The sequence below is a fragment of the Suricata suricatta genome, chromosome 16 (genome assembly GCF_006229205.1).
Source record: "Suricata suricatta isolate VVHF042 chromosome 16, meerkat_22Aug2017_6uvM2_HiC, whole genome shotgun sequence".
Classification (NCBI taxonomy): Eukaryota; Metazoa; Chordata; class Mammalia; order Carnivora; family Herpestidae; genus Suricata; species Suricata suricatta.
Window position 1 is genome coordinate 6,873,505 of NC_043715.1, and position 14,181 is coordinate 6,887,685.

Sequence of the window (14,181 nt, forward strand, 5' to 3'; positions counted from 1 at the left end):
GACCTCCCCAGGGGGCATTGGAAGAGTTGGCAGGTACCAGAACTGGGCAGTGGTCGGACTCTCTCCCTGGCTTTGCTGCCAGCACCCCCCCCCCCCCGGTGTGCAGTGGGGTAGGGGGCGGGGCCCTGACGTCAGGTTCTGTGGGCAGTGGATGGGTGGATGGGGCCACTTCCAGTAGGTCCCAGTGGAAGGATTCTCCTGCAGGGCAGCGGTTCTCCGCTCAGAAGCTCAGGCTTTGGAGTCAGTTTGAATCCAGCCCGCAGGGCGTGACTTTAGACAGACACCTTAGTTTTTCTGAGCCTTGGTTTGCTCACCTGTCAGATGGGAATGAGGACAGTGGTTACCGTAGAGGATTTCTTTGAGGAATCGGTGAGTTCCTGCATGTGAAGCCTTCGATGAGACCCAGCCCATGGGGACAGCCAGTAGACAGCAGCAGTCGCTCTCCTTAATGTCCCTGTCCTGTGGGGGTTGTTCCCCTCGTGACTCATTGTACCCCTGGTTTTGTCGGGCACTGGGGTCACTGAGGAGGATGCATCTGATTGCCTGCGAGCAGGTGACATTTTTCTGGGGTCGCAGCGGAAGCGTGTTGACTGTGTTCAGTCTCTTGAGTCTGAGCACACCATCTTCTCTCTCGCCACTTCCTCACCATGATAATGATGTGGGTTCTCTCTGGTTATTTTAGTCTATTCTCTTATTTAAGATCAGTTACCCCGGTGGTGACTCTAAAGAAAGCCTTTAAACAACCACACATGCTCCATTTCTGAAGTTGGTCGGCTCTCAGGGTTTAATTTTAAAACCAGAAGCGGTACTGCACATCTTAGAAGCCCACCGACGCGGTCACTCTCTAGGGTGCGTGTAGCTGCAGCCGACCCTCATTTGCATGCGGGCCCAGGAGGAAAATGCATCCTGAGTCCCAGGGAGAAACGCCCAGGGCCGTGCATTTCGGGCAGCATCGACCAGTTCTGAAGCCGCACTGAAGGCACGAGTAGACAGCTCCTGGCAAATTGCCCTCAACTTTGAAAGGCTGTCGGCAGAGCACCGTGGTGCTTTGCTCTTTAGAAGAGCGCCAGGGTATTTCCTGTTGGGATCAAATGAAAACGACAACAAGGTTCGTTGGAGGCATTCATGTGCGTGGGTGGTTTTTGTACAGCCCGGTCCTCGGGCACTGAATGGTGACCGCTCACAAACATGACAGGAAGTAGCGTCAAATCTGGGCAGGCAGACCTCGTCCCTAGTCCTTGCTTCATTGGTTTCCTGGCATTTGGAGTTCTGGTGAGTGTCAGTGGTTTCCAGGATCCAGCGTTGACCGGGGGTGTCCACGGGGAGGGAAGGGGTAGAGGGAACGGAGGTGTGCTCCCTGAATCAGCCGAGTGCATCCATCTCCTCAGTCAGCGTGCATGTTGTGTAGTCTCAGGGCCCTGGAGGAGCCTGAATTCCCCTCTTCCCACTCTCCTTCCCAGCCCGCCTGTTTCTGCCTAAATGGTATTTTGCTCTGTAATTAAAGGCTGGGAGGCATGGGAGAAAGGACACTTTTGGGAAATGATCCAGCACAGGGAATATCGATGGTGCTTTGCAAGCCCCCCTGAATTAACAGGTCTGTAGATGCAGAAATGCCAGAAGAGGGCTGGGCTGGGAAAGAAGGTGAGCAAGACCTCGGTTTCCCCTTGGGCTGAGTCTGTTGTCACAAACTCTGCACAGACAGACACAAGCTGCGAGCAAGGTGCTTCCTGTCCTCCATGACTGCACAGTGGGAAGCTTGTTGGGGACGTCCTTTTTGTTTCCTGTCACTCTGTCTAGCCTCCCAGGATGGACGGCAGCATGTAGGGGTTCAGGATTGGGATCCCAGGGGACCGTGGTTTCCTCCGGGGAGCTTGGGGTGTGGATAGTTGTTTGTCTCAGTTTTGAGTTGCTGGCTGGTCCCCATATTAGAAAAGCAGGAACCACAGAGGTAAAAACAAAATTGATTGCATGCCAATGACTAGTGAGTGGTCTTATTAAAATGAAGACTCATAGACTCGATTCCAGATGATGATGCAGGAAACGAAAATGATGGTGGTGATGATCTTGGCTTGTGTTGAATCCCTGTTATGTGCTGAGTACGATCATTTCATACAGGAACCCATGAATCAGTCCTGTTCCAGCTCCCGTTTGTAAATGGACAGACTGAGGCCCTGAGAAGTTAGATGACTTGTTCAAGGCCACACAGTTCCCAGTTGTAGCCTCCTTCAGCAGGCCTGGGGAAGGACTGGGAAAATCTGCATTTTTACAGTCATCCTAGTGGGTCCCCAGACTCTGGCTTGCGAGACACGGCCCTGGACTTCAGGCCCAGGGTGGGTAAGGACTGTGGCTGCCTGGCCTCGCCTGGGCCCGGGACATAACAGGTGCTCAGTCACTACTTGCCAAAAGAGCGCTGTTCTCTTCAAAGGAGCTCTCTGGGAATCTCAAGGTCTCTCGCTCAGTTCTCTGGGAGCATTTAAGTCGTCAGGCTCAGAACTTTGGTCTTGTCACCTGGAACAATTCTGCCTGGCTTCCTGATTCTGCTCCTGGATCCTTGCGTTGTTCCCTGACCCCAAGTCCTTTGCCTCCTTTGTACCCTCCTGGTGTCTCCAGATCCAGGCCCTGCCTTGCTCTGGTCAGTACCTTTCTTCGGGACTGGGATTCTGTCTCCACAAAGGCCTGGCTGCTGGGACCCTCTTACCTGGGCAGGTTTCCCCATGCCACCTGCTGGCCCACTGCCCTGGGTTCCATGACACGCCACCCACCATCTGCCGCTGAAGCCTTCAGCATCAGGCTAACACTGACCAGACTGGACTTGAGCTCTTTCAGCTGCATCTTTTCCTCCCAGTGGCCAGTTCTGCTTCTGAGCCTGGCCAGTTCTCATCCAGCCTGCCTTGCCTCAGAGTACAAGTCAGCTGTGATTAGGATGATCAGGTGATATGGATCTCAGGTACCGGGGCAGGTAGGCCTGGGTGCAACTGCTGGTCCTTAAGCAGTTTAACCCCCAGAGCCTCAGTTTCTCCATCTATAACTCCGGTATGATGGTTCTAACCTCTTCATCAGTGAGTTGATGTGAGGAGCAGATGGAATTGTGCATGTCAGGGTCATGGAAGCCATGAGGTTGTCACTGTTTTATCTGTCATGTGACAGTTTCTCATCCATCTTTAAACAAGTTGTGAGTTTTACTTGCAGATTATTTTGACAGTTATTATACATTAGCATTTTATTTTTATTTATTTTATTAAAATTTTTTAAATGTTTTATTTATTTTTGCAAGAGAGAGAGAGACAGCATGAGTAGGAGAGGGTCAGAGAGAGAGGGAGACACAGAATCTGAAGACAGGCTCCAGGCTCTGAGCTAGTTGTCAGCACAGAGCCTGATGCGGGGCTCGAACCCACGAATTGCGAGATCATGACCTGAGCTGAAGTCAGACGCTCAACCGACTGAGCCACCTAGGCGCCCCCATTAGCATTTTATTTTATTTTATTTTATTTTATTTTATCTTATTTATTTAATGTTTATTTTTGAGCAAGAAAGAGAGACAGAGCAGAGTGGGGGAGGGGAAGACAGAGAGGAAGACACAGAATCCAAAGCAGACGTCAGGATCCAAGTTGCCAGCGCAGAGCCTAACATGGGGTTTGAACCCACGAACCGTGAGATCATGACCTAAGCCGAAGTTGGATGTTTAACCAACTGTGCCCCCCAGGTGTCCCAACATTTTATTTTCAGTTAGGCCCCTCAGTTTCGTGCAAAGCCCTCGTCTCACTCCCTGTGTGTTGGTTTAGCAGCGAGAGCATGTGCTTGGGGAACATGCTTCGGTTCCATTACTGGCTCAGCCATGGGACCGACTCCCTTGACCCCACCTGAGCCGCAGTTGCTATATCTGTAAAGTGGGGATAGTCACCTTTCCTGGGTTTCTTGGATGCTTTCGGGACAGTGCTTGGGAAACCACCCAGCCGCCCAGGACAACAGAAACACGTTGCACATGTAGGGAGGGCTGGGCACCTTTTGCGCCTCTCTGTGAGCACCTCCTAGCATTGTTTGGCCTTTCTGAGGAGAGGCTTAATAGAAAAAGGCCCCCTCAGTGCTCCCCTCTTTTGCCTCCACAAACCACATGGGAGAAGTGTTCTAAGAGTCATGTCACATTTTGCACGCCAGGGAATCTCTGGTATATGACCGAGAGCCCTCCCTCCCCCGGACCCCAACATTCACTTCCATGCCCTGTTCTCTGCCCACTTGTAATTAACTAATCATTTATTTTAGTGATCAGTTTCCTATATGTCTTCTACATACCGTGGCTAACCCCCAGGGTCAGGGACCTCATCTGTCCATCCCCTGCTGCGTGTCCCCAGCAGGTGTCACGAATGCCTCTCTGATCGTCGAGAAGACCTGAGAAAGGGTCTGGCTCAATCTCCGGTTTTTCATGGAGGTTTTCACTTCTTGGCTCCTGGGGGGGCAAGCGGCCTCCTTAGATGTCACCCTGGTAGACTCTTGGAAGGAGGCCGGGGGGGGCTTTCGAATGCCCCTCCTCAGGCTACCTCTGTCTCTGATGACCTCCCTTTGGGGCAGTGGCTGTGTTCAGTGTTTTACCATTAGGGTATCTTGCTGTCCTGCCGTCAGGAAATTCAGTCCCCCTTTGGTGTGTAAAGTGGGGCCCATCAAAAATAGTGAGGTGGGAAAGAACTGTGATGTTCAAGATCATCATAGAAGGTGCACAAGGTAGTCCAGGATTCTGCGTAACTCCTGAAGGTAAAGCTGCTGGGTGTAAGGTTGGGTAGTTAACAGTGGCTAGCCTCCACACTCTCTGTCATCTGGAATATCTCCCTTCCTCCCTCCCTCCATCCATCCAGTTACCCATTCATTTGGCTTCCATCTTTTCATCTCATCTGTGTATCCATCTATCCATCCATCCATTTATCCAGTCATCCATTCATTTACTCTTTTATCGGCCTATCCATCCATTCATCTACCCATCTATCTGTCCATCCTTTATAGAATTTTTTAGTATCTCCTGTATATCAGGAGCCATGTACCGGCATATTGGTTGAGCGAAAATGGACATATACCCCACTCTTGTGACCAGTGGGTAGAACCTACAATAATCAAATAGTCCCACTAAAGGATACAGAATTATGAAGCAGGCAGTGCTCGAAGCAAAGAACATTTAAGCAGGAATCTTATTGTGGGGAGCCCCAGAGGACCCTTCTTTCTGCAGAAGGGATATTTGAGTTTATTTAAGAATAGGGAGCTAATGGTTACTGAGTGCTTTTTATGTGCTGGTCCTGTTGCAGTTGTTCTTACCTAAGTTACACATGTTAACTCTTTTGTCCTCATAATGACCCCATGAAACAGCTGTGATTATCATCCCCAGAGCAACTGAAACACAGAGATGTTTAGGCCTCTGCCCCCCACTCCCACCAGGGCATAGCTACTAGTCAGTGGCAGGGCTGGACTTTGAACCCAGGAAGTCTGGCTCAGACCCCACTTCTCCTTGAATCTAAGGAGTGGGTAGGAGTTAATTAGAGCAAGAGGTTTGGGAGATGATAGCATCCTCCAGGGCATCAGGGCTGGGCCCTGAGGTGAGGGTGGGAGGTATAGATGATTCCAGAAAGTGGCAGGAGAAGAGAGTGAGGAGGCAGGTGGTGTAGGTGGATGTAGATGCCAAACTTCAGTGCCTTGTAGACCATATGAAGGATTTTGCACTTTCTCCTTTGAGCACGGGGAAGCCACTGGAGTTCTAAATGGGAATGAGGGGGTGAGTGACATGATTAGCTTTTTGATATGAAAAAGAAATCTCTCTGGAAGCAGTGTGTGGAATGTGGGGAAGGGGGCTGAGATGAAATAGGGGAAAGGGGATTTCGTTTTTTTTTTTAGGTTTATTTATTTTGAGAGAGACAGCAACAGTGCAAGCAGGGGAGGGGCAGAGGGGGAGAGAGAGAATCCCAAGCAGCCTCTGTGGTATTTCCAGACTTCAATATCGTCCCCCAAAACCAAAGACCACCAGGGAGACCGAGTCACGCATGCAAAAGCAAAGGGCTTTATTATGGGCTTAGGCTCGCCGGGCCTAAACTCGGGCTCACAGACCTCACCAGCACAGTGGATCCGTGCTGAGAGCCCCACACAAAGGCGGGGTGGGCCTTTATGGGTTTTGGGAAGGGGGAGTTACAGGAAATTGTGACACAGGTACAGTGATCCAATCATTATCACAGAACATCACTGGCAGTAACTCTAACCATACACATTGTCCAGAGTGTTCGTTACTTTTGGCGGGACCCAATCACAACATTTAGAGTATTAACCAATTACAGAGTGGACCCAGGACCCTGACGTAGGGTGTAACTTGCCTTAAGCAAAAAGTGAGTATCCATAGCTTCTATCTCTAGGCCCGCCCTTAGGAGTGTTAAGGGTGTTAGCTGGCCTTTCCTGATTGGGTGTTACAAGGGTGGTCCCGCCTGCCTTGGGCAATCTGTGCCCTTCTATTGTCTAATGATGCTGAGAAACCAACACTTAGGCCTCCAAGGTCAGAGGGAAAACTTGAAGCCTGTCATGGAGTCAATTTGGTTCAGACCTGTGTCCTTTCATCTGCACCTTCAGCACAGAGCCCAATGTGGGGCTCAAACTCACAGCTGTGAGACTATGACTCACAAAACCAAGAGTCAGACGCTTAACCAACTGAGCCACCTTAGGCGCCCCTGGAATAGGGATTTTGTTTGGAGGGCTGCTGTGAGGCGGTGCCCTGCCCTTCCATAATGCCGAGAACTGTAAATGTCTTCGAAGAAAATTTAGGAGGTAAAATAACAGGTCTTGGATATGACAGATAAGGATGCAAACACTGTGGTGGTCAAGATAACTACTTCCCTTGGACAGCTGGCTTTGTTGTGGTGTAGCGGTGGTACTTAGGGCTTCCAAAGCCTGGGGTCACTGTTGACCGTATGACTTGGGGCCCACAGGATCCCTGTATCCTCAGGCCAGTGCCAACACCCAGGAAGGTTGTGTGTGCTCCCTAGCCCCTCCTCCTTTGGGGTCTGAGCCGGACAACCATTTCTGCCACTTTGCTGCTCTGGCCTGCGCAGCCATGGTTAGCTTACTTGGACCAGGGTCCCGGTTCTGTCCGTGCGTCATGCTTCAGTTACACTTACTTGGATCTCCTATCAGTTGCTCCTTCAGTTGAGTAAGATGTGTCCACTTATATGCAGGAGCTTAAGCACCCCTCAGTGGCTACTGATGTTTCTAAGTGGGGATTATGTGTGAACCTGGGTGCCTCCCAGGGCTGCGAGCATGCTCCAAGGCTCTGGGGACCTCCCACTGGAGGGCTGGGTTACAGCATTATATTGGAGCTGCTCTGTGGAGTCTTCGGTCTGCTGAAGGAGCTTGATAAATGCTCTCCTTTCATTTGATCTCTAAAAGTGGAGTCTTTGGTTACATGTCAGTGATAGTCTGGGGTGCCTGCATAGCTCAGTCGGTTAAACATCCCATCAGCTCAGGTCATGGTCTCTAAGTTTGTGGGTTCAAGCCCTGCATCGGGCTCTGTGCTGACAGCTCAGAGCCTGGAGCTGCTTCGGATTCTGTGTCTCCCTCTCTCTGCCACTCATTCTCTGTCTCTCTCTGTCTCTCAAAAATGAATAAATGTTAAAAAAACATTCTAAGTGGGATATCGGACTATCAGTTTATTTTTGGAGTAATTTACCTCTCACTGAGCAGCCTTAAGTGAGCCTTAGAGTTAGTTGGATTGAATATGAAGAGCACAGATGGTATTTCTTCTCAGGGTTTCCAGGTTAGCATCTGGATGAGGTATGTTGGGATTTTATGGGACAGAACAGCTGGGAAGCAGAGAGAGCTGGGGTCAAGGATAGGATAAATGACTTTTTTTTGAAGTGGCCAGAACTTATAGCAAGTCTAATCTAATGTACAAGATGCAGAACAGGTGTATAAATGGTGGGTGACAAACCAGGTCGGCAGCAGCCCCTTAATTTCTCTATTTTGTTGGTGTTTGGTATTAAGACCCTAAAAATTATGTAAGGCTGTAGGAGGAAAGGGTACCCCCTTCCTTTTAGGGGCTCACAGGACAGAGGCTCAGCGTCAAGGCTCAAGCTAAGTGGTCTGGGTTTGGGGACAGTATTTCAGGTCTAGAGTTCCAATTAACATTGCTAATCAATTAATTGTAAAACATTTTTATTTTAATGCTCCTGGATTCCGTGGGTCAGGGATTCACACTGGGGATAAGAGAATGGGTTTTTCCTATTCTACAGTGTCTGAGTCTTCCACTGGGAAGACCTAAATCCTCGCATGACTTGACAGCTGGGGACTGGAATCTTCTGGAAGCATTTTTGCTTGCATGTTTGCTGGTTGATGCTGACTGTTGGCTAGGACCTGAGTCGTGCTGTTAGCTGGAGCACCTACATGAGTTCTTTCCACGTGGACTCGCTTGGGCTTCCTCACATCATGGCTGCAGCGTTTTAAGAATGAGTGTCCCGAGAAAGCCCAGCGGAAATGGATGGCACTTGCTCTAGCCACACAAGTCACACAGGATCACTTCCACAGACCCTTCCGATAGAGGCAGGGTGGTGGAACAAATAAACATCAAGGTCTCGGTCATCTCTAGATGACTGTTGACTCTGGTTGAAGGTAATCAGAGGTTCAGAGGAATATTTTGAACTCTGGGTTCAGCCTCAATGTGCAAATAGAACATCTTGAACCGTAACCCATGCCTGCTGCTACAGGGCATCTAAGTGGCCATTTGATTTAATTTTAAAAAGACTGCCAGTCTCCTGAATGGCTGTTTAACAAACGGCAGATGATAATCTGGTGTAGCCACCTCAGTTTATTTCAGACTGCTCCCTCTGTGCACTGTGCTCACAGCCCCTCTCAGCTTGCCTCAAAACTTCGTCCAGCTATTTATCCATCTGTGCGTTCATCCATACCTCTACTGCCTCTTGCACGCATACACCTAGCACTTAGTGCGTACCTGCTGTGTGCTGGGCATCGCAGGGGCCATTATGAGCAGGGGGCGGAGGAGAAGACAGAGCTCAGTTGATCATAGGCCAAACCCTCAAGGGCATACACACACTGTCTTGGAGAGATATTCTTGTTCAAGTTTGCGTGCAGCTGAATGCTTTATTAATGAAGCCCCATCCACTGGATCTGGGTGCCATTGGCTTCCAATATCTGTGTGGCCTCCTTCTTTTGTCCCTCTGTTAGGTAATGGCAGAAAGTCCACCTTTGCTACCAAGGAAGGCCAGGGCACTTTGGGGCTGGATGTTACTGAGCTGGCAATACCTAACGGACAGCAAATTGACAGGCCAGCTGTCCATCCTACATAAATCAGATGAGGAGGAAGAGATGTGTCTGGTGGCAACTGCATTTCCTTTTAGCCACTCGTTTCCTTTTCCTCTCAGACCTGTGCCCTGGGAGGGCAGTGATACCTTATGCACCTGCCAGGGTGGGGGCATTCGGAGTTTTCTCCCAAGCGCCCTGCTCAGGCCTCCAGAGTGCTCCTTCCTGCCTCCTTCTGGCCACCCACCTTCTCCCATGTGGCGGAGGGGGGTGCCGCTGCCCCAGGGGCTGCTTCCTGGGGTTGGGAGTGTTCATTTTCTTGCTGCTGTGGGGAGGCAGCCGGGAGCCCTGAGGGCCGACGTGTGGAGGAGCCAGTAGCCAGCATGTCTACAAGGCTGCTGAATGAATCTGAGAAAAGTGCAAGGACAAATGAAGGACACCAGGCAGCAATAACTTACACCAGCAATTAGGTGCACAGACTCCAGGTGATCTAGGGGTTATTTTTGAGGGACTTTTTGGACATGACTTTAAAGCAGGCACAAACGTAATTGCATTCAGTTGAATCACAATGAGCAGGGGTTGGAATTTTTTTTTTTTTTTTTTTTTTTTTTTAGTGAGAACATTTCTTAACACTTCACACTCTCTTGCCTCCCAGCTTCACCATCCCCCACACCTACTGGCGAAGCTGGTTGGCCTGATCCAGTGTGGGTTGGATACTGGATACTTCAGGATCCTGTTGGATTCTCTACCCCTCAGTGTCATAGCACGTGTGTTCCTTCTGGGGACATCAGGCATAGGGGAAAGTCTTGGAGTAGAGGCCACAGAAGTGTCTCTTGAAAAATTAATCTTCAGATTTCATGAGTATGTATTAAGCCCCTCTTAGGGCCACGTGTGTTTCTTTTAAAAACATCTGTTGCACAGAACAACCACGTGAGATCCTGTTATACCTGCATTTCTGAAGAGGAAAGGGATGCTCAGAGAGGTAAAGTCATTTGCTGAGGGCACACAGCAAGTGGCTTCCGTTGAATCCCACAACTGTTAAGGGTCCAAAGCTTGAGCGCTCTGGTCCTCAGTGCATCCCAGGTGCTCAGAGGAGGAGAGAGCTCTTCGGTGTGGGAAGGCGGACTCATGAAACCTTCATAAAAACAGGACTTTCTGTTTGGAATGATTTAAACATTCCAAATAATTCCGTCCCCCCCCCCCCCCGCCAGGTATGCACACAGGCCTGTCTGCCCACCCCCTAACCTTCCCCACCCCACAGTCAATGGTTCTCTGCAGGAGACATTGGGCTAATTAAGAGGTTTTGACCCCAGTGGTCAAGGTACGGGCTTCGTATTTTTCCACTGGGTGATTTCTCCTGTGCTGAACACGAAAACACCCCACTTCCTGTTGGCCAGCTTGTTTGTCCAGAAAGCCGTCTTCATGGTGATAGCCCTGCTTACATCAAACCCTCCCACCCATGTTTCTCCCGCTGACACAGTCCGCGTCTAAGCATGGCGCGGGTTTGCCAGGCGGTCGACAAAACCTTCACTTTCTGTTGGTATGTTTTGCCCTGTGTGTTTACATGCTGCAGAGGGACTATTGTCTCCATATTTACAGCAACATCAAGGCTGCAAATTAGTTTTAGTGACTGAAGATAACCAGCTGTAGTTCAGGATTCGGATCGGTCCTGTTACAAAAATATGTATTCATGTAACTAAAATTTTAAATCACTTCCTTCACATCTTGAAATAAATAGTGCGTCGGGTATGTGATACGCAGTGAAGAACTATTTCTGATTTTTTAGCAAAACTGAAAATTAGCACATTTAAAACCCTTCTTGGTGACTGAGCTTTCTAAACATTTAAAACACCAATCCCGCGTGTGCACGTGGTGAGCAAATAGCACTGGATTCTCAGTTCTTGTTTTCACGCTGTTCAGTTTACATCCCTTCTCCCCACTTCACGTAAACAATATGTTACCATCATTTCCGGTTTGGTTACACAGCCTTTGTGATTACAGTGTTTGGTAGCTGTATACACACACACACGCACACACACACTGGTGTCACAGTGCACATCTATCTTCACGCACACATCTAGTTTCCTTTTTCCTGTTGGATTATGTCCGTAATCCTCGTTTACTTGGTCAAAAGACATGGGATTACTTGGCCAAAGGACATAGACATAACTTGGTAAATAGCGCCAGAGGACTGTCAGAAGGGGAATGCCGATTTATACCGCTGTGTGCTGCCTTCAGGTCACCAACCGCAAAAGAACGATCTTTCACATCAGTAGATTGTGCTCTCACATGACCTAGGTGTCCCTAAACATCACCTCGCTTCCCAGAATCAGGGCTTATGGGAAAAGCAGAGGTTAAGGCTCGAAAGTCAAAACGTTTGTCAGTGACAGTAAAGAAAGAAGGGGACACAGTTCTGCCCGCTTGCACCGGTTGAGACACACACTGGCCTTCAGAGGTGGGTGTGAGCAGGCCAGCTGCTTGTGAGCGGCCCCGAGGTGGGGCGAGGAGGGCTGGCTGACCTGAGGACAGGGTGGACAGCACGCACGTGGGGAACCAAGGTGACCGGCAGCCGGGTGTGTGCGCCTTTGGGGTGTCCTCGGGGGCTCCATTCATCTGCGTGGGGGCTTCTGCCCCCGCCTCATATTTCTCGTGGATGAGAATCGTGTCCAAGCAAATGCAAAACTCACATTATGTCTCGCTTGTCCCTGCCTATGAATTGTGTTGGAGCAAATTTGTGCTTTCAAAACAAGTTATAGCAGAACTCAGTGTACCTTTTCTATTTGTATTTACTCTTGCTCAGAGGTTAACGCTTCTATTCAATTTGCAAACAGGGGCTGCATTGCCAGAAGAGTGTTTTTATCCTTGTACTTAAAAATAAGAATGTAGATAGGTAATTGCCTCATTTTGCTTTATAATAAATAAAGATTGCATCAGTTTTACTTCATAATAAAGATTCCATCATTACCTGATTCCTGTATGCTCTGTCTTCTTACTTTGGAACTGAGAACAATTTGTACTTCAAAATGAGCTTCTAGTATTTTCCATTTATCAGGGGGACAAACCACATGCCATTGATTCATGCATTCACTCAATTCTAAAAGGAAGTCTTGACCATCAGCGAATATTTCTTGATTGCTTCTTGAGTACAGTGGTGCCTTTGGCAGTCAAGGGACAGGTTGAGTTTTCTCCTCAACGGGAATCCTCTCTGAGCCTCATCCTCAAAATGAGATGGTGTTGGCACCCTTGGAGGAGAGTGATGAGGCTGTCCCCTTGTAAGGATGTGACTTCTCCAGTTCCTCTTGGGTGAATGAGTTTCCTCGTCTGCATCCATCCCATTCCACTTTTTCTTTGTTAAAATTTTTTTACATGTTTATCCATTTTTTTGAGAGAGAGACACAGCGTGAGCGGGGACAGGCAGAGAGAGAAGGAGACACAGAATCTGAAACAAGCTCCAGGCTCTGACCTTCCAGCACAGAGCCTGACGCAGGGCTTGAACCCACAAACTGCTCATGACCTGAGCTGAAGTTGGATGCTTCATTGACTGAGCCACCCAGGCGCCCCCCCCCATTTGGTTTTTTCCATTGACCTAACATCTTCCTCAACCTTCCCATGGGACAGAGAGGGGAGGGGAGAGCACTGTCTTTTCTCCAGCGATGAGGAGCGTGGTGCCTGAGCCCTTCTGCTGGAAGAGGTACCATATGTCTTGCTTTTTGGTAACTGTAAGGTGCTGTAGCCTGCCTCAATTTCCTGACGTCCTACTGGAGAGAAAGCATTACGGTCCGAGGGACATGGATGATCTCTTACTGAAGTTTTCCCAGCGAAAGGCGATGAAACACTTGTGCCTTATATTATAGTGCCTTGAATTACTAGCACTCCACGCACGCCCAGGCTCACCCAAACTGCATTCCCCTAACTTTATGGGGCTGTCTCTGTGGCATGCCGGACTCGGTCATTCTGTTATAAACAAGGACTTTTTTTTTTTTTTTTGCATAAAATGAATTCTGTTAAAAATCAGGAAAGGGTTATGACTTCAGTGTTGGGCCTGGGCATCAGAATGACGCCACTACAATGTCTGGAATTTGGGGAAGCCAGCCTGAGGAGGCTGTGGGTTCGGGCCTCTCGGAGGCTGTCTTCCTCCTGGGGCGTTTAAAGTCACCGAACTAGAGAGGGTGGCCTTGGCTGTCTAGAGTGTTATACTGAAGAAATAATCTACTCAGTGCTTTTGTGTACTGCGTTCTGTGCCGAGCATCCTGGGTTAGTCTGGGTGATTGGGGTGGAGGCTATAATTGATTAGTGATTTCTGGCATGGGTGATGAGAGGGTAAGGAAGGAAAGGAGGGAGTTAGTTGGTGAGTGTTCAGAGAGCACTGACTGATGAATCTGACTGATTGGTAGGGCAAACAAGCATTTTGTTCAACTCAGGTATTTTGAGTTTTTACTGATCTCTTTCTGGTGCCCCCTGACCACATGCACACATCTGCCATCTTGTGCAGCTCAAAAGGTCCCCCCCCCCCCATGCAAGCTTTGGGGTTGAGTATAAGGTGCTGTGGGGGGCACACAGAGTCTGTGCACTTGGGAAGGCAGGAGTGGGGCCCCTGAGCTTACCTGGATGCAAGGTTTGATTCTAGCATGTTGGTTCCACAGGGTGAGGCTGTTAATCAAGTTCCGGCAAGTCTAGGTGTGGTTCTGGGAGGGGATGGGGGAATCCCCATCAAGGAGGCAGGAGGCAGGACTCAGGGGAGCCCATATGCAGGATCCAGGCCTGGAGTAGACCCTGGCCCCCACGGTCCACTTCTGGAAGGAGGGCTGGTCACTTGTCTCTCTCCTTGAGCCACAGGATGATGCAGGGTAACCAGAATGGTCCCTAGAAGACCCCATAGGCCCTATGGCCTGAGCCACTGTTATGCCCAGA

General features: G+C 49.4%; 1 protein-coding gene across 1 annotated transcript in view; it reads left to right on the forward strand.

Annotated features, from left to right (window-relative positions):
• Positions 1-327: 327 nt before the first annotated feature.
• The window catches only part of CDYL2 (chromodomain Y like 2), an 89,317-nt gene continuing 75,463 nt past the window's right edge, over positions 328-14,181 (forward strand). Inside the window, exons 1-2 of the mRNA XM_029924214.1 lie at positions 328-369; positions 932-1,108. Coding sequence (XP_029780074.1) covers positions 328-369; positions 932-1,108 — 219 coding nt within the window. The remainder of the gene's footprint in view (positions 370-931; positions 1,109-14,181) is intronic.